General features: G+C 37.9%; 1 protein-coding gene across 10 annotated transcripts in view; it reads left to right on the forward strand.

Moving 5' to 3' along the window:
- The window catches only part of GAPVD1 (GTPase activating protein and VPS9 domains 1), a 47,491-nt gene that overhangs the window by 3,309 nt on the left and 22,334 nt on the right, over positions 1-21,848 (forward strand). For 5 of the 10 annotated variants that reach the window (XM_075170890.1, XM_075170891.1, XM_075170893.1 and 2 more), the window contains exons 2-24: positions 2,886-3,022; positions 3,469-3,684; positions 4,097-4,940; positions 5,435-5,521; positions 6,517-6,651; positions 6,773-6,962; positions 8,795-8,955; positions 9,863-9,992; positions 10,890-11,015; positions 11,903-12,076; positions 12,383-12,523; positions 13,155-13,289; positions 13,872-13,991; positions 14,485-14,562; positions 14,689-15,062; positions 15,589-15,676; positions 16,780-16,860; positions 17,527-17,649; positions 18,183-18,312; positions 18,671-18,780; positions 19,432-19,591; positions 20,071-20,258; positions 21,626-21,839. In XM_075170890.1, the coding sequence (XP_075026991.1) occupies positions 2,997-3,022; positions 3,469-3,684; positions 4,097-4,940; positions 5,435-5,521; positions 6,517-6,651; positions 6,773-6,962; positions 8,795-8,955; positions 9,863-9,992; positions 10,890-11,015; positions 11,903-12,076; positions 12,383-12,523; positions 13,155-13,289; positions 13,872-13,991; positions 14,485-14,562; positions 14,689-15,062; positions 15,589-15,676; positions 16,780-16,860; positions 17,527-17,649; positions 18,183-18,312; positions 18,671-18,780; positions 19,432-19,591; positions 20,071-20,258; positions 21,626-21,839 (4,031 nt within the window). In that variant the 5' untranslated portion in view covers positions 2,886-2,996. Of the gene's footprint in view, positions 1-2,885; positions 3,023-3,468; positions 3,685-4,096; positions 4,941-5,434; positions 5,522-6,516; positions 6,652-6,772; positions 6,963-8,794; positions 8,956-9,324; positions 9,750-9,862; positions 9,993-10,889; positions 11,016-11,902; positions 12,077-12,382; positions 12,524-13,154; positions 13,290-13,871; positions 13,992-14,484; positions 14,563-14,688; positions 15,063-15,588; positions 15,677-16,779; positions 16,861-17,526; positions 17,650-18,182; positions 18,313-18,670; positions 18,781-19,431; positions 19,592-20,070; positions 20,259-21,625; positions 21,840-21,848 lie in introns of those variants that run through there. The other 5 variants (XM_075170895.1, XM_075170896.1, XM_075170889.1 and 2 more) reach the window with 3 other exon arrangements.

Consider the following 21,848-nt stretch of genomic DNA (forward strand, 5'->3'; position numbering starts at 1 on the left):
TTATGGAGGATTATAAAGATGGGGAAGCTGCTGATCCCTTTTTCTTGTACATAGGGTGAAAACTGCTGTTGTGCAGTTGACTTCCTGCAGATCCACAAGAAAATCCTGTGGATTTTCATAGTTCGTGACAAAGCAGTGGTACTTGTTAACCTGCGGTGCTGTTCCAAATCAATTCTCCTCTTTCTTTTGTTATTTCTGGTGTTCCACAGTAGAGATGGATAAGATAGACACATGGGTAGTGGCCAATTGGTAGGATATTATCAAGTAGTCATGGGACCAGTATATTTAGAAGTGCAGATGCAGGTAATAGTAGTCTTTGGAGCCTTGTTTTGTTTTGGGCCTGAAGTTCATGGTGGCAATTAGTTTAAAAGAAAAAAATTGCACACCAGTGTGCAGCTTCTCATGGTTACTCAGTGCTTTGGTGTGTCTGTTTAATGGCTGTGATGCTGTATCATGAGGAGATGCCCAAATCATTTGTATGTTGGATGGTAACTTCACTTTCTGAGGCTCATACAGTCTTTTTTTTTTTCGGGTGGCACCACAAATGACACACTATTGTTTTGCGGTAGTGTGACCTCTTCTACTGTTTTATCGCTCTTTTTGTTGCTGGACAGGTGGTTATATCCATGTGTATTAGGACTCTGGACAATATGGGAGTCTTATTTGCTTTCTAAGTATTATCTGATTTTTTTTTTTAATTGTCTATAGCTGTCCATATGTTACCAGCAATTTAACTGCTATTTTGATAATTGTAACTTTCCAGACAAAGTATATTGTTTCCAGACCACTTTGTCTCTTTTGCTGACTGGGCTTTTGGAGTTCAGTCCCACCCGTGGGCCAGAGGAGAAAAGAAGAGTCTTTCCTCGGAGGCTGAAAGCTGTCAGAGTGCTTAGGCCATCCCTGATGCTGAAAACATCTTCTCTAGTTAAAAAAAAAAAGAGACACTGAGTGAAACAGTGAGAGAAATAACTTTACTTGTAAGTATATGAGACACCTCAGAAGCCATTTAATTGGCTTGTCTGCTGTTAAATGAGTTTATAATGAGTGACACAAAAATAAAAGCTTGTTTTAAAATTTGGCAAGGCAGAGGCACAGGAACGCAGGCGAAGTCAACAGGTTTTTCATAGCAGGTTCCCCATGTGGGTTCCCTATTGCTTCCCAAAACTTGCTTTCAAGCAGGAGAACCACTTGGACTAACTTTCTGTCCAGAAAAGTGGAGCCTGTGGGTAGACACCTTAAAATGGAAAACGCCAACTAAAACTATTAAGGTTTGATAAACTACGAGCAACTCTTAAGTCCAGTCTTACAGTGGAAAGCATCTGAAAAGACAGAAGGTAGTTCTGCAGATCTCATGTATGTATATTTTTATGGATGCAACTTCTTTTTCCTGGCTGATATCAATAGCTCATAGCCTAGTAATTAGTTACTACTGTGTTTGCAGGCAGTATCAAGTTTAATGCTTTTTTTTTTTGTAAGCCCTAAAATTCTGGGACTAAAAATAAATTTGTTGTAAGAAGTCGTTATTTGTTTCTCAAAGAACTTTGGCAGTAATGTCAGTGTTTCTTTTTCTAATCATTTCTCTGAGACTGTCCTAGTTAAAAACATCTCAATTATTGTGTCCTTGAAGTTCCTTACTTAATTTTGTCTTTGGATGTGTGAGCTGTAACCATTCGTTAGGGTTGCGGGGTTTTTTTGTTTGGGTTTTTGGGGTTTTTTTTGAGGGTGTGGGCTTTTTCTTTTTTTTTTTTTTTTTTGAGAGCTTTATCTACATGGTTGTCTGTATTTGCTAGGAACCATCAGGTGTAGTAAGATTGCAGTTTTTTATGCATAAAGGCTTGTGACAGCATCTCTGTTTGTCTCTGCTAAGGTTTTGGTTGTGAGGTTAAAACTATAGATGGAAGAACTTAATTACACACGCAAGGAGCAGTGATGGTTGTCAGCGCACCTGGTTATCAGGCTTTCTCCACACACTGAAAAAAACCCAACAAATGTAAAACCTGTGCCTAATTAGGGAGCTAATCTGTGTTCTTCAGGGAGGATCATCTCCTGTTGTGCTGAGCAGTGAACCATAGATCTTTAAAACACTAGAAGGGGAGAGCATTAGGCCAGTGCATGGTACGTTATTAGCAGTTTCTCAAGCATGGACTAAGTGGTCTTGTGAAGCAAGGCTCCTCCAGAGTCACTACAGGTTGCGGGAGGTAAGTTTTTTGTTTAACTTTAGTTTAACTCGTTAACAGCATTGGCTTTGAAGGGTTCATCGCCAGATCCCTTGACAGCTCTGACATGTACCCATTACCAATATATCTGACAGATAGCCGTTACAGATTATATCTGCATCAAACCCTTTTTCTTCCCAAGTTAGCTAGTATGGTTGTTAGTTCTGGTAGGGAAGAAGACATAAAGCAGTTAATCATTAATTCCATGGAAACATAATCTGATCTGCATGATTCTACTCCTTCAGTGTAAATGCAATTGATGTTTTTTTGTTCCACAGAGTTAATTTTTAGATGAATTAGCTCCTTGAACTTGTTTTGAATGGTGTGGTACTTTTTGTTTATCTAACTGGTAACGGAGATGTTTTCTAATTATGAAGTTAGAGCTGATGTTACGTTGAGACATAACAGTAGTTTGTGTAGATTTTTGTCCCTGATGTGCTATGAAAGCCTACAGTTGTTTCAGTTTTTCTCTTTTTAAAACAACATTTTTGGATCATGGCCCAAAGAAATATTCTTCTGAATTGAAATATTTGAGGAATTTTTTCTGAATGAATTCTGCTGTTGAGCAGAGTCTCCAGACTTTTTTCCAACTTCTGCCTTATCTGGGTATTGATACTCCTTGATTTTTTTTTTTAATTAGTAATATTATTATTATTTAATTTTTTTTAGCAGAAAAGACCAATATTGGGAACTTGGTGCTTCTTATGCATAGGTGAGAGAGGACATTTGTTTTGACAGGCCAGAGATAACCACACCCAAGTACTTGGATAGTGCTGCGATATGTGGGCATGCTTTAGGACAAAGTAGTAAGTGCACAAATCTTTTTGCCTATTTACCAGACAGTGAGTCGGAATTGGACTCCTTAATTTCCCTGAGCTTGTGTCACCACATCTCTCCAAGTAATGGCCAGTTTCTTACCTTGTGTATTGGAGGTGTGGTGCAGGAGTTTTGTAGCGCTGTACTGTATTACTATTTCAGTTCATGAGTGTGAGTTGAAAATATCATTCTCTGTTATGCAAGTGTCCCTGATGTGCTAACATAACAAGGGGCTAATGAAATTGGCGATTAGGAAACCTTGCATTAAGAAAGAGTGACTCAGTCATTAAGTGGTGGGCTGTGGATTTGAGAGAACGTATTAATATGCTAACAAGGGGCACAAAGTTTATGACCTGCTTATCGCTTCATTGGGGCTGACAGAACTTGTTCCCTAACTGTTGGAATTCACTTGTTTCATTTTCTTTCTTTCTTTCAGCGAGTACTGTGTAACCCGCTCACTGCCCAAGATGGTGAAGCTGGATATACACACGCTGGCTCATCACCTCAAGCAGGAACGACTGTATGTAAACTCAGAAAAGCAACTTATTCAAAGGCTCAATGCAGATGTATTGAAGACAGCTGAAAAGCTGTACCGCACAGCATGGATTTCCAAGCAGCAAAGGATTAACTTGGACAGACTGATCATAACAAGGTGACTTGAGGGGCTGGGGGTGGTCCTGGGGAGAACAAGCTCCTAAACTTCTGTGAATTGCAGCAAATCCATCAGATTTTTCACACTTAGTATCTGGAGTCCTTTGCTGTACTAATCATAAAAATAGTAAGGTTTTAAAACAAATCTCAGCTAGGGAATCTGACTCACCTGAAACTTACTTGTTGGCTGTTTAAGTTGCCTTTTTTTAATATATGCATTTGGTTTGCTTCTGTTCACAGTTTATGGGAACAAACTCTCCTTATTCCTGAATTTGCAAATCATTTGTATTAACTCTATGGAAAGACTTTTTTCCTTGGTGGTAGTCTTGTTAATAGATTGACCACGTGGCATATTTTTATGAAGTTTGTTTGCTTAAGAGTTACTTAAACTGTTTCTTTGTTTTTCTTTAAAGTGCTGAAGCTTCTCCTGCTGAATGTTGCCAGCATGCTAAAATCTTGGAGGACACGCAGTTTGTGGATGGATATAAGCAGTTGGGATTTCAGGAGGCTGCTTACGGGGAATTCCTAAACAGATTGAGAGAGAACCCTAGGCTTATTGCATCCTGTCTGGTTGCCGGAGAGAAGCTCAACCAGGACAACACTCAGAGTGTCATTCACACAGTCTTTACCTCCATTTATGGCAATTGCATCATGCAGGAGGATGAGAGCTACCTCCTCCAGGTCCTCCGTTACTTGATTGAATTTGAACTCAAGGAAAGCGACAACCCGAGGCGGCTGTTGAGACGAGGCACCTGTGCATTCAGCATCTTATTCAAACTTTTCTCTGAAGGACTCTTTTCTGCAAAACTTTTTCTTACTGCAACTTTACATGAGCCAATTATGCAGCTTCTGGTTGAAGATGAAGACCACCTGGAAACTGATCCAAACAAGTTAATTGAGAGATTCTCCCCAGTACAACAGGAAAAGTTATTTGGGGAAAAAGGCACAGAAAAGTTCAAGCAAAGAGTCCAAGAGATGGTTGACTCCAATGAGGCCAAGCTGGTGACCTTGGTCAACAAATTCATTGGCTATCTCAAACAAAATACTTACTGTTTTCCTCACAGCTTGAGATGGATTGTGTCACAAATGTACAAAACGCTCTCGTGTGTAGACAGGCTGGAGGTTGGGGAGGTCAGAGCAATGTGCACAGATCTTCTTCTAGCGTGTTTCATCTGTCCTGCAATTGTTAACCCAGAACAGTATGGGATAATTTCTGATGCTCCTATAAATGAGGTGGCAAGATTTAATCTGATGCAGGTATGATTCACTTCAAAGTAGTCTTAAAAAAAAAAAAAGTATGAGAAATGTTCTTGGCCTGTTTCTACTAGAACTGATGTTACTACAGTAAAGGTAAAGGTACTGTCCCTCCTACCTGTAAGACAAATGCTAACAAAATATTTGTGTTATCATTGCTGAAAAGGCATGCTCTAAAGTTTATCTCTTTGCTTACAATAGTTAATTCTGATGTGTTGTAAAAACAAAACATGCTTTGTTTGGGAAGGGGGGGAAGTATGGATGCTCATAGCATACTGTGTGTGCAGATTTTCTTGTTAAATGCAATGACTGCTTTTTTCTAAAGCTTCTTTCATTTTTTCTGCCCTGAAAGTGAGCGCAAGACTCTGTCCACTCAATCAGAAGTATTTCTCTGAGTATTAAATGAAAAAAAAATTAGAATGGCGGAGTTTTCTTAACTAATTTTTATAATGGGATCCATCATGATGTTGTTTTGAAATGCTTCTTTTTCATTTCAGGTTGGGAGACTTCTGCAGCAATTGGCAATGACAGGTTCTGAAGAGGGAGATCCACGTATGAAGAGCAACCTTGCTAAATTTGACAAAGTAAGAATCCAGACTAAAAAAAGCTAAGACTTGTGTATACTTCATCCTTCTGCAGTCTCTTTTTTCAGACATTGCAAAGGACTTACTAAGCATTTAACTTCCGAGTTACATGCACTGAAAAGCAGATTACCTCGTGCACAAAGCTGGGAACAAAATCTTGAATACTGGAATTAAGGGTCAGGGATTCCTGCTTTTACTCTGACATAATACTTCTTAAAAGAAAATACAAAAAAGAAATAAAATCAAGTTATCTTTTAAACTGAAATGTTGAATTACTGTCCGTGTTTTTTCTACTGAACCTAAAGAAAACACTTTAATCTGAAGACAACTTTTTTATGAAGTCTGGTTTAAAACAAAGTAATTTGTTAGTGCAAGGAGCTTCTGTTCCTTTTTTGCGTAGTTTTGCTTTTTTTGTTCAGGTTTTCCTTTGTTAGTATGAATCATCCATAGCAATACTGAAATTAGCTTCATCAGAGGAATAGTGAAACTAATGATCTTTGATGTATTGTCATATGTTTAAAAAACTGTTGATTTGCTTGTGTAACTTCCAGGTTTTTGGTAATTATAATTTACACAGTCATCATACAAAGTTACACATTTATTATACAAGTAACATTCAATCAGATTAGAAAGTGACATTGTGTGTTGCTTCCTTGTTTCACTTTTAGTCCGTGCTCAGCAGATTCTTCAGGAAGGGGCAGTTTAATTGCCATAAAACAGTTTAATTTTTTAAAAAATTGTAAGAAGACACTTAAGTAAGTAACACTTTTGAATGCAGAAGAGGAATGAAGGAAATGCTAAAACTAACTACATGCTTTCCTTGCTTGCTCTTCAGTGATTTTTTTATTCATACATGGTATTTTATCCTAAGATTTTAAAAGTAGGAAGTAAAACTTAGATCGTTATATAAACTGCTTAACTCTTGTGGTAACTTATATTCTTTCCAAACTCTAGTAAGTGGTCTCTCATCTAAAAACTATTTCTTCCCTTTGCAGAGCTGTGTTGCCGCTTTCCTGGATGTAGTTATTGATGGGCGTGCAGTTGAAACTCCTCCAATGTCTTCTGTTAATCTTCTGGAGGGGTTGAGTAGAACAGTGGTTTACATGACATACAGCCAGCTAACTACTCTGGTAATATCTTAAGTTCTTAAAAAGAAGTAGTATAAACTTGTCCCCGTATATTTACAGATAGGGTAAACAAGGCTGATAATTTACACTGCAATTCTTACCAACACTAATTCTAAATTTTTAGGTTGGCTTTATGCGGAATGTAATGTCAAGCGATCAACTTAAGGAAGATCGGATGGCTTTGGAAAACTTGCTGGCAAACTTACCCCAGAATAAACCAGGAAAAAGCAGCAGCCTTGAAATGACTCCGTATAATACCCCACAGCTTTCTCCTGCAACTACTCCAGCTAACAAAAAAAATCGTTTACCAATAGGTAAGGAGAGCAAGCAGACTTCTTGCATGATTTCTGATACCTTGATACACTTTCTGTGCCATTTTTTCAGTCATCTCTTGGGGTTACTCTTTGACTACACCTTCAGTTCCTACTTCTTCTGTGTAGACAGTGAGGAATTTTCTTTTGCATAGAAAGCCAGGTAACTTCCTTACTTTCTGATGCAAGTATGGTGAGCTTCATCACTCTGGATTGAACTTGAGGAAAACACTGGAGTGGCTGGTAGACATGCTAGTGCAATAATAATAAAGGGAAAGTTTTTGAAGATGGGAAGCAGATCTAGGAGGGAATATTGCTTAGGAAAGTGGCAGGATGGAAGGATGACATTTAATTAGTGGGGTAGAATAAGTTTACAATTTTTGTGTGTCAGAGGAGAGCAAATGCGGAGTAGGATGAAAGAGCAAGACCAAGAGCAGAACTTTTAGAGTATGTGCTGAGAAGAGAAGCTTTCTTCTTTCTTCATTATTTGCCCGATCTGATTCCAATTGTTAGTATATTGTAGTACAGTTTTATGTTTGTTGGGTTTTTGTCCTCTTTTTGAATAGGATTTCTAGGTCTTGAACTTTCCCATTTCAATAAAATTTTCTCTTAGAATAGGAAATGTGGTACTCTTCTTTAGTGTATATTTAAATTAATATGACCACATGGGATATTTTTGTTTGTTTGAGAGATTTGGTGTTAGTGTGTAACAGGATGAAATATGTAGAGCCCGATAAGTGGCAAAAAAACCCACAAAACCAATCCCAAAACAAACCTATCCCATGTTGTTTTAACTCTACTTCTGAATGGTTCTGGTCTTATGCCTATAAAGTAGAGGCACAACAGCATTTATTTTATGGTATAAAATAGTTTTTGCTCAAATTTTTTATTTCTTTTGTTTCATTTTAATGCTTTCGAAATCCAGGACAGCAATTGGCAGCCATTACTGCCTGGGATTCTTCTGCTACCAATCTTTCAGCTCATATAACTCTAGTAACCCCTTTTGGTGGGTAATGCCCTCTTTCCATTCTTCTCTGTGAAACTTTTACTTATAACACATGACTTAAGCATGTCTTTGGTTTACTTTGGCGATCAGTTGCATTTTCAGATTTCTTCATTGATTTCTATATGAAACTCATTTTGTACATGTAGTTTTTAAAAACACCTTGTGTGCCTTTGTGTGATAATCAAAATTTGGCTGTGACTTCCGCACACTTGCCTTGTTTTCCCTGGACCAAATAAAGAAATAACTGGTGTCATGCTGCCATACTTAGAAATCTTAATTCCATGCAGGCGTTTTTCCTTCCACGGTGCCAAACGTGGGAATATGAGGCTACTTGAAAAGACTAATAAAGAGTCACAAAATAATGAAAGTAAACCACCTGATGTTGAATTGTGTGTCTGGGTTTGAGGCACTGGTTAGAGTAAGATTTCCCTGCTTTTTAGGAGAAAAAACTTCTAAATAAACAGAGCTATAAACCACAGGAACCTAGACCTTTTTTTATTGATAACAAACTTCTTCATTTTCTGAATTAATTTATTAAGGGTCTTTCTGTGATTGGAATACACTGAATTTTTGTAGGCAAAGAGGACGTAGTATACCTTGTTTCTCTAAATTTCATGTTGAAAGTTTGCTTTTTCACAGTTCAGTACTCAAATTTAAACATTAGTTCCATCTCTCAAAGTCTAATACGACTTTTCATTTTGTGAGTTTATTTAGTATGCCTATTACTAATTCAAAACATTGCCATTCTGTATTTCTATTGTATTGTCTTTTTTCCCTCCTTAAACAAGGAAAAGCTTTCTAACGTTGATATTTCAAAATATTTTCTTAGCAACTCGTAGCAGAAGTAGATCAAATATTCTAATGGATCAGCATGGAGATCATGAAGGATTCTCCCAGGAGACTATCCCAGAAGTTCAGCCGGAAGAAGTGCTGGTGATTTCTTTGGGGACAGGTCCACAGATTACCCCAGGAATGATGTCAGAAAATGAGGTATGCAAAAACTATCACATCTCAGATATTTTGAAAAGTACAGCCTCTGTGTTCTCTAATAGCAGAACAGTGAAGTTGTGACACTAAATTTGGGTAATAATCCAGAATGGGAATGAAAATCCTTACTTCATTTTACTGAACTTGGGGGTTGTAGCTTTCAAATTTCTCTTTGTTTAGATGTTTTTTCCCCTCACTTAGTATATCTGCAAGGTGTGAAAAGCAGTGTATTAACACAGGAAAAATGAACCTGGTAGATTTATGAAAAGGCTTTGTCATCTAACGTGCTTAAGAGCAAACTTGGGCTATTGCTTCTGAGTCTAAAGAAACTGATTCAGTTGCCTATCTGCATGCTCTGTCCTTTGGATCAAGTGGCACAGGTGAATGACAGAACTGGAACACTGATCCCGACGTTTTTGGCAGCTCGGACTTGAAACGCAGAGGCCCAGCTTCTTGTGAGGGTGGAGCTGTGGTCAAGTTGCCATGAATGCCTTCAGACTATGTTGCTTAGGGTAAGGCTGGTTTTGCAGGCTTTTCTTTCACCAGCCATAGCACAGCTTCTGCTTTCATCTTTGCTGCCTTGCCTGATAGTTCAGATTATCTCCTTCTGCAGCCTCATAACGATCAGTTTCCGTATTATATTCGTCTGCTGTGGTGATGAGGGAGCTGGTGGCTCCATTATTATCAGGACTTGCCTTATATTCATGTCTTGGTTACCTTACATTCTCTCCAGGCGCTGACTTTGGAGATAGCTGTCTTTTTTTCAAATGGAATGTTAGAAATTTGATCGTGCCATTAACATCTAGGGAGAAAAATGCAAAAAAAATGTGTAATGTTTTGTTTACTGCTTAATTATCTGAAAAATAGATTATCTTAAGCAAGTCTTTTTTCTTCCTTCCCCACTCTCCAGGTCTTAAATATGCAGCTTGCAGATGGTGGACAAGGAGATGTCCCAGTTGATGAAAACAAACTCCATGGTAAACCTGATAAAACCTTGCGCTTTTCCCTCTGCAGTGATAATCTGGAAGGAATATCTGAAGGTGAAGGGCTACTTAAGTCTTGAAGAAGTTTTGTCCCTTTCCCCCCCCTTAACCATAAAAGGAACTTCTGTTAAATACAGCATGTCATCTTTGCCATTTTGAAGACTCTGCTTGTTATTTTACCCCGAGAGCCTGCCTCTTCTCTTAGCCATTTGAAGGAAAAAGTCTGGAGCTAAATTTTGACCTAAAAAGCCATAGCCGAGTCTGAGAACTAGGAAGAAAAAAACTAAGTATATTTAGAAAGAGAAAACAAAGGGATTTTTTTTTTTCTGAAACTTAAGTGCAGTACTAATTACTAAGATAATCTAACTTAGCTCTAAACTTAGACTTCTCAGACTTATTTTTCTTCATGTTTTAATAACCTATTACATATCTCAGAATAGTTTCTGGACTCTGGACAACTGCTTTATATGAGCCTCAGACACAACAAAGCACAGGTTTATTCGTGGTATTGAAGAGGTTTGTACAGATCACTCAACATGCATTATTTTGTGTAACTTCCATAATTTAGTTTTTGCGCTCTCTCTTCCAAAATAAGAAAATAAATTCATAGACAAGTAAACAAATTAATGGCAATGACTTTATTGACTTTTTAGTTATAATTAAGTACAGTAATGGTGAGATTCCAGCTGTTTCTGGTAATGTATTTGTAGATTATTGTAATTAGTGTGGTACTCTAAACATGGGAAGTACAAATCACAGTGCGGATTAAGTATCTGTAGAGTACGGATCAAGAGTAGAGCAAATGTACGTTTAGTTCATCAACTTAGTGTTTTATATTGGAACTGCTACTTCATTTCGTTTCATCTTTCTAGTTAATTGTGTCCTGGATTGTTAATGCTGTATATTTAGGAACTGTTATTCAAATTAGATTTAGAGTAAAATCTGTTTTCACAGGTCCTTCAAATCGCTCCAACTCTGTGTCATCCTTGGATTTAGAAGGGGAGTCTGTGTCAGAGCTTGGCGCGGGCCCCTCTGGGAGCAATGGTGTTGAAGCTCTGCAGCTGTTAGAGCACGAACAAGGCAAGTGCAAGTTCTCTAATACAAGTGCCTGAGGTCTGTGGATGATAAAGCCAAAGTTCTATGGAAAAAGGTTAAAAATTGACTAATTCAGGAAAAAAAAAAAAGTAAAAGTTATTAAAAAAATAAGTAAAAAAGTTATTAAAAAAATAAGTAAAAGTTTTCCTTGTGCAATTGCTCTTGCAATTTATGCATAAATTTATGCATTTATGGGTTTTGGTTTTTTCCCTAGAAATATTTCTTGTAGTCCATTGTTAGGGAAAGGAAATGGCATGGGATTTTGAGATTTAAGTCCCTTATAGGAAACTGCTTGTGAAATTTTGCTTGATACCAGGTTTTTTCCCTTCAGGGAATAGGGTGATCTGAATTGGAGTAGTCTTAAAGCATCTGGCTAGCTCCCTTATATATTTATCAAATGCTGGAACAGGTTGCCCAAAGAGGTTGTATTGTCTCAGCCTTGGAGATATTCAAAACATGACTGGACGTGACCATGAGCAACCTGCTGTAATTGACCCTGTTTTGAGCAGAGGGTTTGGACTTGAATGATCTCTGGAGGCCTCAGCTTTTCTGTGATAAGTTCTTCTTACAGGAATTGTATCAGTTTCTTGATAGTGTGCTAAATTTTATTCATTTTGTCTGTCAATTTGGTTGATAGGTCACCATGTGTAGTTTAAGATTTTTCTTCTTTTGTCTCAAATGTGCTTAAAAGCTATTTTGAGGCAGCATCTCTTGAATAGTATAACAGTGCTTTACAGGCCTTACTTTAAAACACTGTCTTACCTGACAGAATTAGAGGGGGGGTTGTTTTGTTTGGGTTTTTTTTCCTATTTTCAATCAGAAGTAATTGGAGAAGCCTTTTCAAAAAATGAGAACTTTTTATTTTTACATAGCCACAACTCAGGATAATCTTGATGACAAGCTCCGTAAATTTGAAATCCGTGACATGATGGGGTTGACTGATGACAGAGATATATCGGAAACTGTGAGTGAAACTTGGAGTACAGATGTCTTGGGAAGTGACTTTGATCCAAATATTGATGAAGATCGTTTGCAAGAAATAGCAGGTAACTTGGTGGTACATCTGGTACGTTAAAATGCCTCATGCTTGCTCTAAAATAGTGAGGCTGCAGAGCCCTCCTCCTCTTTTTCTAAATAGGTGTGTTTTCATTGATTAAACTGGAGCTTTTCTGTAGGAGGATTTTGTGTGCATGACCTGTATTGTATTGGGTTGCTCATTTTTATCTTTTCAACATTGTCTTTCATGCTTACTTTATTAAGGACACTTAAAATGTGTTCTTATTTTTCTCTCTTATTAGAGCTGTCTTCAGGAAGCCTATATCTAGCCATATGCTTCGGCTTTACTTTTGCAGGTGCAGCTGCAGAGAACATGCTAGGCAGCTTGCTGTGTTTACCAGGTTCAGGATCCGTCTTGCTTGATCCCTGCACAGGTTCAACCATATCAGAAACCACAAGTGAGGCCTGGAGCGTGGAAGTATTACCAAGTGATTCAGGTCAGAATCGTGCAGTTTTTGCTTATTTCTTTAGCGTGAATCAAGACTCTTCTAGAGGCATATAATACAAAGCAACAACCTCTTTCTCTTTCGTCGAGAAATCATCGTCCGAGGGTTAAGTTAGTGTTTGTGAATACTTCCAGTATTAAAAGGACAAACTGTTCCTAGGCAGAGAGAAGATGGAAAGCACTGTGAGAGAATTACTGTTACTTAAGAAATCACAGTTTACTTTGGTTTGTTGTGGTTTAACCCGGCAGGCAGCCAAACACCACGCAGCCGCTTGCTCACTCCTGTGCCCCCCCCCCTCCCCGCCCAGTGGGACGGGGAGAGAATCGGAAGGGTAAGAGTGAGAAAAGGAAGATTTGACTGTATACTGTTGTCTCTGAGAAATACAATACTTTAAAACAGTAAAAACTTCTTAGAATGCCCGTGCAGATAGAGCATTGCTATCCGTGCAGAGTTCTGCCTTCTGCATAGGGAGAAAACTCTTGCTGAAGTGGTTGAGTTAGCTTAGAACTTAATATAGTAAAACAGCACATACCCCCCTTCCCTCTGTATGTGAATATTAAGGGAGCATGGCATTGAGTAATGATACTTTTTCTCTCTACTCTCCATTGTCTCCCTTTTGTAGAGGCCCCAGACTTAAAACAGGAGGAAAGACTACAAGAACTGGAAAGCTGTTCTGGGCTGGGTAGCACGTCTGATGATACAGATGTAAGGGAGGTCAGTTCTCGACCCAGTACACCAGGCCTCAGCGTTGTATCAGGTGTGTTTAATTGCCTCTGAAAACACGCTGCTGTATTAGAACATGATCAGCATCTGCTTTGCTGCGCTTTCTTTAGTTATACGTAATTTCACTCACAAAATAACTTTTTGCACTCATTCTGGAATTTTCAAAGCAGTAATTCTTCCTTCATCTTACAGAAGAAATAAAAAAGGCAGCAGAGCATTGAATACTCTGTGCCACAATAGCAATGTTGATTTGGAAGAAACTCCTAACTTTCTTGCATTTAGTTTATTATCAGAACTTTTTTTATTTAAGTAAATCAGTGTATACCTACTTCAGTTCTTAGTTTTCTGCAAAATACTTAGCAGAGTGAATTAGTAGAGTGAAGCATCTTTCTAATGCCCATTATCAAAGTGTATTTATGGTTATGTTAAAACAGTTGAAGATGTAGAGCAGAAATAAAATGTTATTTTAGGAGTATAGAAATTCAGAATGAAATGTCTCTAGGTGCTACTGTGAGTTAGGACTTGATTATTGCAGTGTTCACCAAACATTTTAACAGGATTTTGCTTCCTTTTTCCCTGAAAGACTATTACAGATTCTTCTTTTGTTATGTGTAAGGTATTAGTGCAACATCTGAAGATATTCCTAATAAGATTGAGGATCTCAGGTCCGAATGTAGCTCCGACTTTGGGGGAAAAGATTCCGTGACAAGTCCTGACATGGATGAAACGGCCCACGGTAAGTAAGTTACTTACCTGTAAATGAGAATCAGAATCTCTGATAACTGAGGTCTCAGAACATTGCTTAAAATGACATTTGTAGAATCCTTACATTTTACAATTTCTCCCAATTTCAAAGTTCTGGTGGCTAAGCTTAACATTTTCCTTATTTGCTAGCACTGTATTTGTTTGACAAAGAGACTCCAGTATTTCATAGTACTAGAGCTTGAGTACTAGATCTAAGATCACTTTTTCTTAATTCGGTTTGATTAAATTAACTGTCCTCTCACACATTGGAATTGGTCCGCTCCTCAAGATTTCCCCCACTTTTTGTGATGTAATTCTTTGATCATTTCAGCATACTCCAGAGATCTTTCCATATAAGAATATCTTTAAAAATATTTTGCAAAAAAAAGTTTGTAAACTTTTGTTGCTGAGGGCTGTTTTTCCAATGTCCCTTATGTTATAGGTAGTTCTTGTTACAGTGCGAACTTTTTTTTTCTGTATTTCAGGAGCCAGTCAGTTGACATCTCCTCCTTCTCAGACAGATTCTTTGCTTGCACTGTTTGACCCTCTGTCGTCAAATGAGGGTGAGTTGTAAAGAATAAGCTTTTAAAAAAAAAATAGGTATTTTCAATGCTTCTGTGTCAGTATCAGCTAATTTGGAAGAATTTTAAAAGAAATTTGTGTGGCTTCTTTTATGCTTATGACCTCAGGTGTATCAGCTGTAGTAAGGCCTAAAGTACACTATGCAAGACCCTCTCATCCACCACCGGATCCACCAATCTTGGAAGGAGCTATGGGAGGTAATGAGGCCCGATTACCAAACTTTGGGTCTCACACTTTAATTCCAACTGATTTAGAAGCATTTAAGCAGAGGCATTCTTATCCAGAGAGGCTAGTCCGCAGTAGGAGTTCAGATATAGTATCATCAGTTCGGAGACCCATGAGTGATCCTGGGTGGAACAGACGTCCTGGTAATGAGGAGAGGGAGCTTCCTATGCCAACCACCAACACTGGAGCAGCTGTTCTGGTGGCTGCATCTCAGTCATCATCTTCATCTCCCAGTAAAGACTCCTCTAGGGGAGAGGTAAGGCTTCTATTTATCATTTTTGGTTTTTTTTTAGCATGCCCACTTTAATTACGCATCAAGTGCTAGAAAGCTGGTACTAAATGTGTTTAGCCAAGGAATTACAATGCATTTTTGTTAGCTTTTACACATTGGCCAATAATGTTTTACAAGCTAAAGCTACAGATGTTCAGAGTGGCTTAAATGAATCTGGCTTCTCTTAAATTTACTGGATGAGCTTTAGTTGATTTGGTGGGACTTCAGAAATAGCTTTGTGGTAGTGTTTAAATTTAAAATGCTGCATCCTGAAAAGTAATTTTCTTTAGAAAAGAAATAAGTGAAATCTAAGTTTCTTCATGTCTTTGGTTTTGCATTTGTAGGCTGCCCTCTTTAGGAGGGATATTTCTAACTTAATCTGCTATGACTTTCTGTGCTCTGCTGTAGTTCTGTTTTTACAGTTGATGTAGCATAACCTGATGTCGAGGAGAAATTTTGTCTTTACACTTGATATGGTAGATGCTCAAATGTAGACTCTGCCCTTCTACAGATTGAAGATCGAAAAGACAGTGATGATGAGAAGTCTGACAGAAACAAGCCCTGGTGGAGGAAACGTTTTGCGTCTGCCATGCCCAAAGGTAGGATCATGTCTGTCTGGTTTTGGCACTTCAGTAAGAGTGCACACTGCCTTTATTCTATCTTTAGTCACTTTTACGGAAAGCTTTTACAGTTCTACTTTGAAAAGCTGACCAGACTGATGTAGATTTGTTACAGAGTAAAAGCTGTCGTGTTTAATTTTGAGAAATAAAGGATTCTTATTTACAGAATTGCAAGTGTGGCAGTAAAGAGAGAATTATTGAAATACAAAGTATGCAGTACCTGTGAAGAGGTGTGTAAGCTGAAACGAATTTGGTTAGACATTGTGTTATCTTAATCATTCGGTAACCTTGGAATCCTTATGTGAGGCCAGTAATTTCATAGCTGTATGGTATTAACTTCATTGCAGCTTCACTGAGAACTAGTCTTAATTCTCTACGGATGGTAGCGTGCTAGTTGAAGAATATTGATAACTTAGGATATCTCTTGTAACACGACATGAGTGGAAATTAGACTTTGGCTATTTACAAAGTAAAGCTTGTTCAAGATAATATTTGGCTTTCATGTTGTGAATAATGACAACTGGGATGGAACAATGTGTGCAATATTAGATATTCTCGCCTTTTTTTAAAACAGACTTTCAGTTAGAAAAGAACCAATGTAATGCTTGCAGTCTCTGTGTGACTTCAAATAACGATACAGTATTTTAATACCACTTTGTTTGTTTTTCCATTTCACGATGTGCTGTCTTTGCATCTTCTCCCTGAACTTACTAGTGGGAAGGAGTTGCCAGAAAAGATTCATGTCATTATGACCAATATTTGAGTTAGGACTATTGGCTAAATTAAAGTGTATGCAAATATGTAAATAAAAATGGGAAGCTGACTCCCTTTCGTAGTAATTGCCTAGAGCGTACTGTACCTGGAAGGCAAAACTGTTCTGCCTCACTCATGGTAGCATGTCTGTTAAAGGTGGAGCTTACTACATATGATGACCGTACAGTTCTGCTCCACCTCATAGATAGGCTTATGCTTTTATTGAAGTTTATTTGATGACAAACTTCTGCATTAGCCATTTCCTTAAAGTTTCTTCAATCTGGCCATTTTCTCAGAATAGTCTTTGATACGGTACCTTGCATTTTCAGCTCCTATTCCATTTAGAAAGAAAGAAAAACAAGAAAAAGACAAAGATGACATGGTGCCTGACAGATACTCAACACTTCAAGGTATGTGAATAATGTCATCATAGTAATTTTCTCTCATAACATGCCCTCTAGGGTTCCGGAGTGCCCACCAGCTATCTTTTTACAGAAAGGCATATGCTATTGTAGTTGGTGTTCAAAACTGGCTTTCTGAATAAGAAAGTGGATAAAGACTTCTTGCCTAGAAGACTGTTTTTAAATTGTCATACTTCTGTCAATGTGTGTAGTATTGGATTCTCAACTCAAGTCTTCACTTTGCTTTTTTTTTTTTCCTTCTCATTATAAAGCTTATGTCCTTATCATAGCTGAGCTGTAAGGATAGCTGCAGACACATTCCTGTAATAATTACTTAAGTGCTAAATTAAACATGATTTGAACCTGGGTGTTTAGTTTTCTGTTTGCCTAATCATTTCTAGAAGTCTTCAAATATACAAGAACCATTTGTGTATACAGTATAAATATGCTAAGGATCTGGTTTTATTTGTTCACTTTCATGGTACTTTTTTTTTTGCTGCTGCTTTTGCTTCAGGCTTTATAAATATATTTGAATTGTGGCTACATGGAACACAAGCAGCTATTTGTTTGATGTGGCTGAAAACGGAGTCCAAATGTCTAGGTCTAAATTTTTGCATTTGCTTTCAGTTGGCATGATACAAGGTTAACTCCTGTTGTTTTTAATGGTCTTTTCAGATGATCCCAGCCCAAGACTCAGTGCGCAGGCGCAAGCTGCGGAGGACATTCTGGACAAATACAGGAATGCAATTAAGCGAACCAGTCCTAGTGAAGGAGCCATAGTAAACTATGACGGTGCGGGTAAGAACCTGGCTTTTATAATCATCACCAACATAGTTTCTTCTCCTTAAAGATAAAAACACTTCAGTATTCTAGACAAATGTTAGTACTAACAACTGAACAATGCGAGCTCTAAACCAGGAACATTTGTCAAATAATCGGTGGGACAATCCCTCGGAGACTGGGAATTAAATCAGTATTCCCAAGGACAGCTCTTTCATGTTGCCATTGAGGTGGTTGGTCGTTAATAGCACATCTCTTACCAGTTTTTTGTTTTGGGTTTGTGGTTTTTGTGCTGTTTTTTGTTTTGTTTTTTTTTTTAATGGATACTGAAGAAGTATATTGCCTTCCAGAATTGATGCGATTTCTTCTTAGTGACTTGTAGATTGTATATTTTTAATATACTTTTTTCACTTACTCAGAACAAGTTGTTTTATTTGCTGTCTCCATTCCCCCCGATCGTAGAATAACAAGAAGAAAATAGAGAATATTAGTCTAGTTTCTTCTTCTGACTCCTCTCTTCAAGTGTAATGTTGACTTTTTCATTTCCATAGAGACTATTGGGGATGGTGAGAGTATGCATGACTCTCCACGTGATGAGGCTTTGCAAAACATGTCTGCAGATGATCTCCCAGACTCTGCAAGTCAAGTAGCACAGCCACAAAGTTCTGCTTTCTCCTATAGGTAAATACATTTGCAGGTTTAATCTTACCCATAAGGTAGAACTGAAGCCATGTGATTGGTTCCCACAAAAATCTTAAATCAAACTGTCGTATTTCTACTGATGAAGGGGGGATGTTGTAATCTGAAAGGACAGAGCAGTTCAGTGTTAGGAAAATTCCTTTGAAACTGGTCTAGGTGCTATATCAAAAGAACTGATATTCTAAAGTCTTGACAACATTGGTGCATTACAATTACGTTAAATAACTCTTAGGCAGTATTAAAACAAACAAACAAACAAAAAACCCCAAAAGTAAAGACTGCTTATTGAAGAAGCAGACCTTGCAGCAACTTTGTTAAGAAAATATTTTTACTCTTTAAGGGATGCAAAGAAGAAGTTGAGATTGGCTCTTTGTTCAGCAGATTCTGTTGCCTTCCCAATGTTGACACATTCAACAAGGAACGGTCTACCAGATCACACAGACCCTGAAGGTAAATGTTCTTTATGCATACAGATATTTTGTACTGTATGTGCCTCTTCTTTTCGCCTGTCTAATCGCGCTTGTACTGCACCATTTATGGTAACTTCTGTTTGGCATAGATATAGAAGGCATAGGCCGCCTTTTGCCCCCCAAAATGTTTTCTTTCTTAGTCCACAAACAAACCTTACAACTAAATCTAGTTTAATTTTTTTGTAATGAAGTATCTAAGATATAGTGCAGGCAGAGCCTGAAGCTGTAGAATAGACTCCCAAAATACATGTACTGTTGGGAATTGTGCTACAGTACTAACAGAGTAACTTGAATGATTTACTGAGTCTGTGTTGACTTAGTATCTGTGTCTTGTGTTTGCATCCCTCCATTCATTCGAGGTTTATTTGCAGACAGGTGAATTTGTCACCTTATCTGGTCATCTTCACATTTCAGAATGGTTCTAAATACTAAATAAGATGGTGATAGGAAAGCTTATCCCTCGATATCTGGAAAAATTCAAAAAGACAAATTGTTCTTAAAGTAACCTTTATTGCCTAATGTTCAGAAGTTTTACTTTGAACTGTTACGTGTTTTCCATATTCAAAAACAGTTTTATTTTCATCATGCCTACATTTCTTTTCGTTAATAATTTTCTTCTGTTCTTTATTAGATAATGAAATTGTGTGCTTCTTGAAAGTTCAGCTAGCTGAAGCTATTAACCTCCAAGACAAAAACTTGATGGCCCAGCTGCAAGAGACAATGCGATGTGTAAGCCGCTTTGATAACAGGACCTGTCGAAAGCTGCTGGCATCTATTGCAGAGGACTACAGGTAGTTTGTTCAGTATCTTATTATTGATGGGTTTCTAAATGCATACATTTATTCACTACTAGATTGGGAAGATCCCTTTTGGTTTAAACTGTACTTTACCAAATCCAGTTGTTATATCTCTGCTTAGCCACAAAATGATGGAATTGTTTCATCTATCTGCAAATGGCTTAAAAAAGCTTGGACCTTAAGTCAGTTCAGATAGTAATAAACTCAGGTTAAATCATTTTGTGGCTAATGTTCAGCTCTAACGCACAAGAGATGCTGTTTGGAATTTGCTTTAGTCTAGCATTCTGGAGGGCCATAAGGGCAGTGAATTCAGTCAGAGAAATCTGTGTAAGATGGAACTTCCTAAATCAGGTGTTATCTTTGTTTTAAAAACAACAGGTTGAAGATTCCTCTTGCACTACAACTTAACAGTTTGTAAAGCTGTTAGCCTCTGTCTTTATTATGAATCTAATGTAGAGCACTCTTTATTTTAGGAAAAGAGCTCCATATATCGCTTATTTAACTCGATGTCGCCAAGGCCTGCAAACGACACAAGCGCACTTGGAAAGGCTGTTACAAAGAGTTCTGCGAGATAAAGAAGTGGCCAACAGATACTTCACTACAGTATGTGTGAGGTTGCTGCTAGAGAGCAAAGAAAAGAAAATAAGGGAGTTTATTCAAGGTAAGATTAATGCAGACTGTGGAATGTTTATATTCCTTTACTCCATATTTAGATGCTGACTCGGGTTAATTTTTTAAAATACAAGTTCTGATCTGAGGAGCAGATTCCTAAAACGGTTTTCATTTCAGCTGGTAAATTAATGGCTCAAATAGACAGATTACTGTGACTTAACAGTATGTTGTGGCAGCTAAGCCATGGTAACTGTCTGCATTTTTCATGGGCTAAGAGAATGAAGGTAATTTGACTTGGCCTAAAAAGTTATGCTAAATCATATTATCTAGCATCTGCCCCATGGAAGAAGCATGAATACTATTAATTATTTTAGATCTACTGGTAAATGATAAATTAAGTTGCAGCATTCAGTCCTCACTACAGAACCTGTGGTTGTACCTTGGAAGATATGGGGAATAGTAGTAGTATGAATCAAATGAATCAAAGATTAAAAAATATCATAGCATAAGGGATATCAGCACCAGGAAGACAACTCTCTCAAAACAGAGTCACTTAAAACAAACTATTTCTATGTTCTCTATGCACATACCTGACTTAATAAAGTACATAAGAAATTTGGAGTCAGTTCTTGCTCCTGAAGCATATAGTACTACATATTAAATGTGCCTGAATAGGCTGGAATTAATATGAGAACTTAAAGTTCTGGTAATAAGATTCAGTGACCCAGGAAGGAGTTAAAGCCCTTTCATTGGCCAGAAAGGAGACAGCTATTTCTGGATGATCTAAAAGAGCAATTGGCAACTGTGGCATTTAGGCTGCTGGCAGACGTGAGTGGCAGTTGTCTTCTGGTGCAGAGTGCTATAAATATGAAGCCGATGAATGGCCAGTGATTTGGTCATGCTGCATTAACTTGGCTGCATCACTCATTCTGTATTTTGTAGATAAATATGAATATTGGAACTATGCATACTTAATAAAGGTAGGGGTAGGAAATGGTACGCATGGGTTTTCTTGATATTTTCCCCTGCCCCCCCCTTTCAGCATCTGACAACTTTGCGTGCGCTGGTTCCTACCAGCGACTGTTCTAGTGATTGTCTGGGTGTTATCTCTGTGGGTGGCTGGAAAGAAGGCATAAGAACTGGTACTGCAGAGGAAGTGTTTAACAGGGTATCAAGTAGAGTATTTTGACCATATGCTTTGCTAAATGTGTTCTATATGCTTTTCCTTTAATTCCTCCATTTATTTCAAGTGTTCCTGCTTGTATTTCCTTTACTGGGGTGTGGGAAAAACAGAGCCTCAATGCTGACTGGCAAGAAGTCTGAAGTAGATTCTGGGTTCTTCTTTCCAGAAGAACCTATCAGAAATAATGTTTTTTTACTTAACTCAATGTTCTCGCTCTTTTTACTTTTTATCAGATTTCCAGAAACTCACAGCAGCAGATGATAAAACAGCCCAGGTTGAGGATTTTCTTCAGTTCTTATATGGGGCTATGGCTCAGGATGCCATATGGCAGAATGCCAGTGAAGAACAGCTTCAGGATGCACAATTAGCTATAGAACGCAGTGTGATGAATCGTATTTTCAAACTTGCGTTCTACCCTAATCAGGATGGAGATATTCTGCGTGACCAGTAAGTTAA

The sequence above is a fragment of the Calonectris borealis genome, chromosome 21, assembly GCF_964195595.1.
Source record: "Calonectris borealis chromosome 21, bCalBor7.hap1.2, whole genome shotgun sequence".
Lineage (NCBI taxonomy): Eukaryota > Metazoa > Chordata > Aves > Procellariiformes > Procellariidae > Calonectris > Calonectris borealis.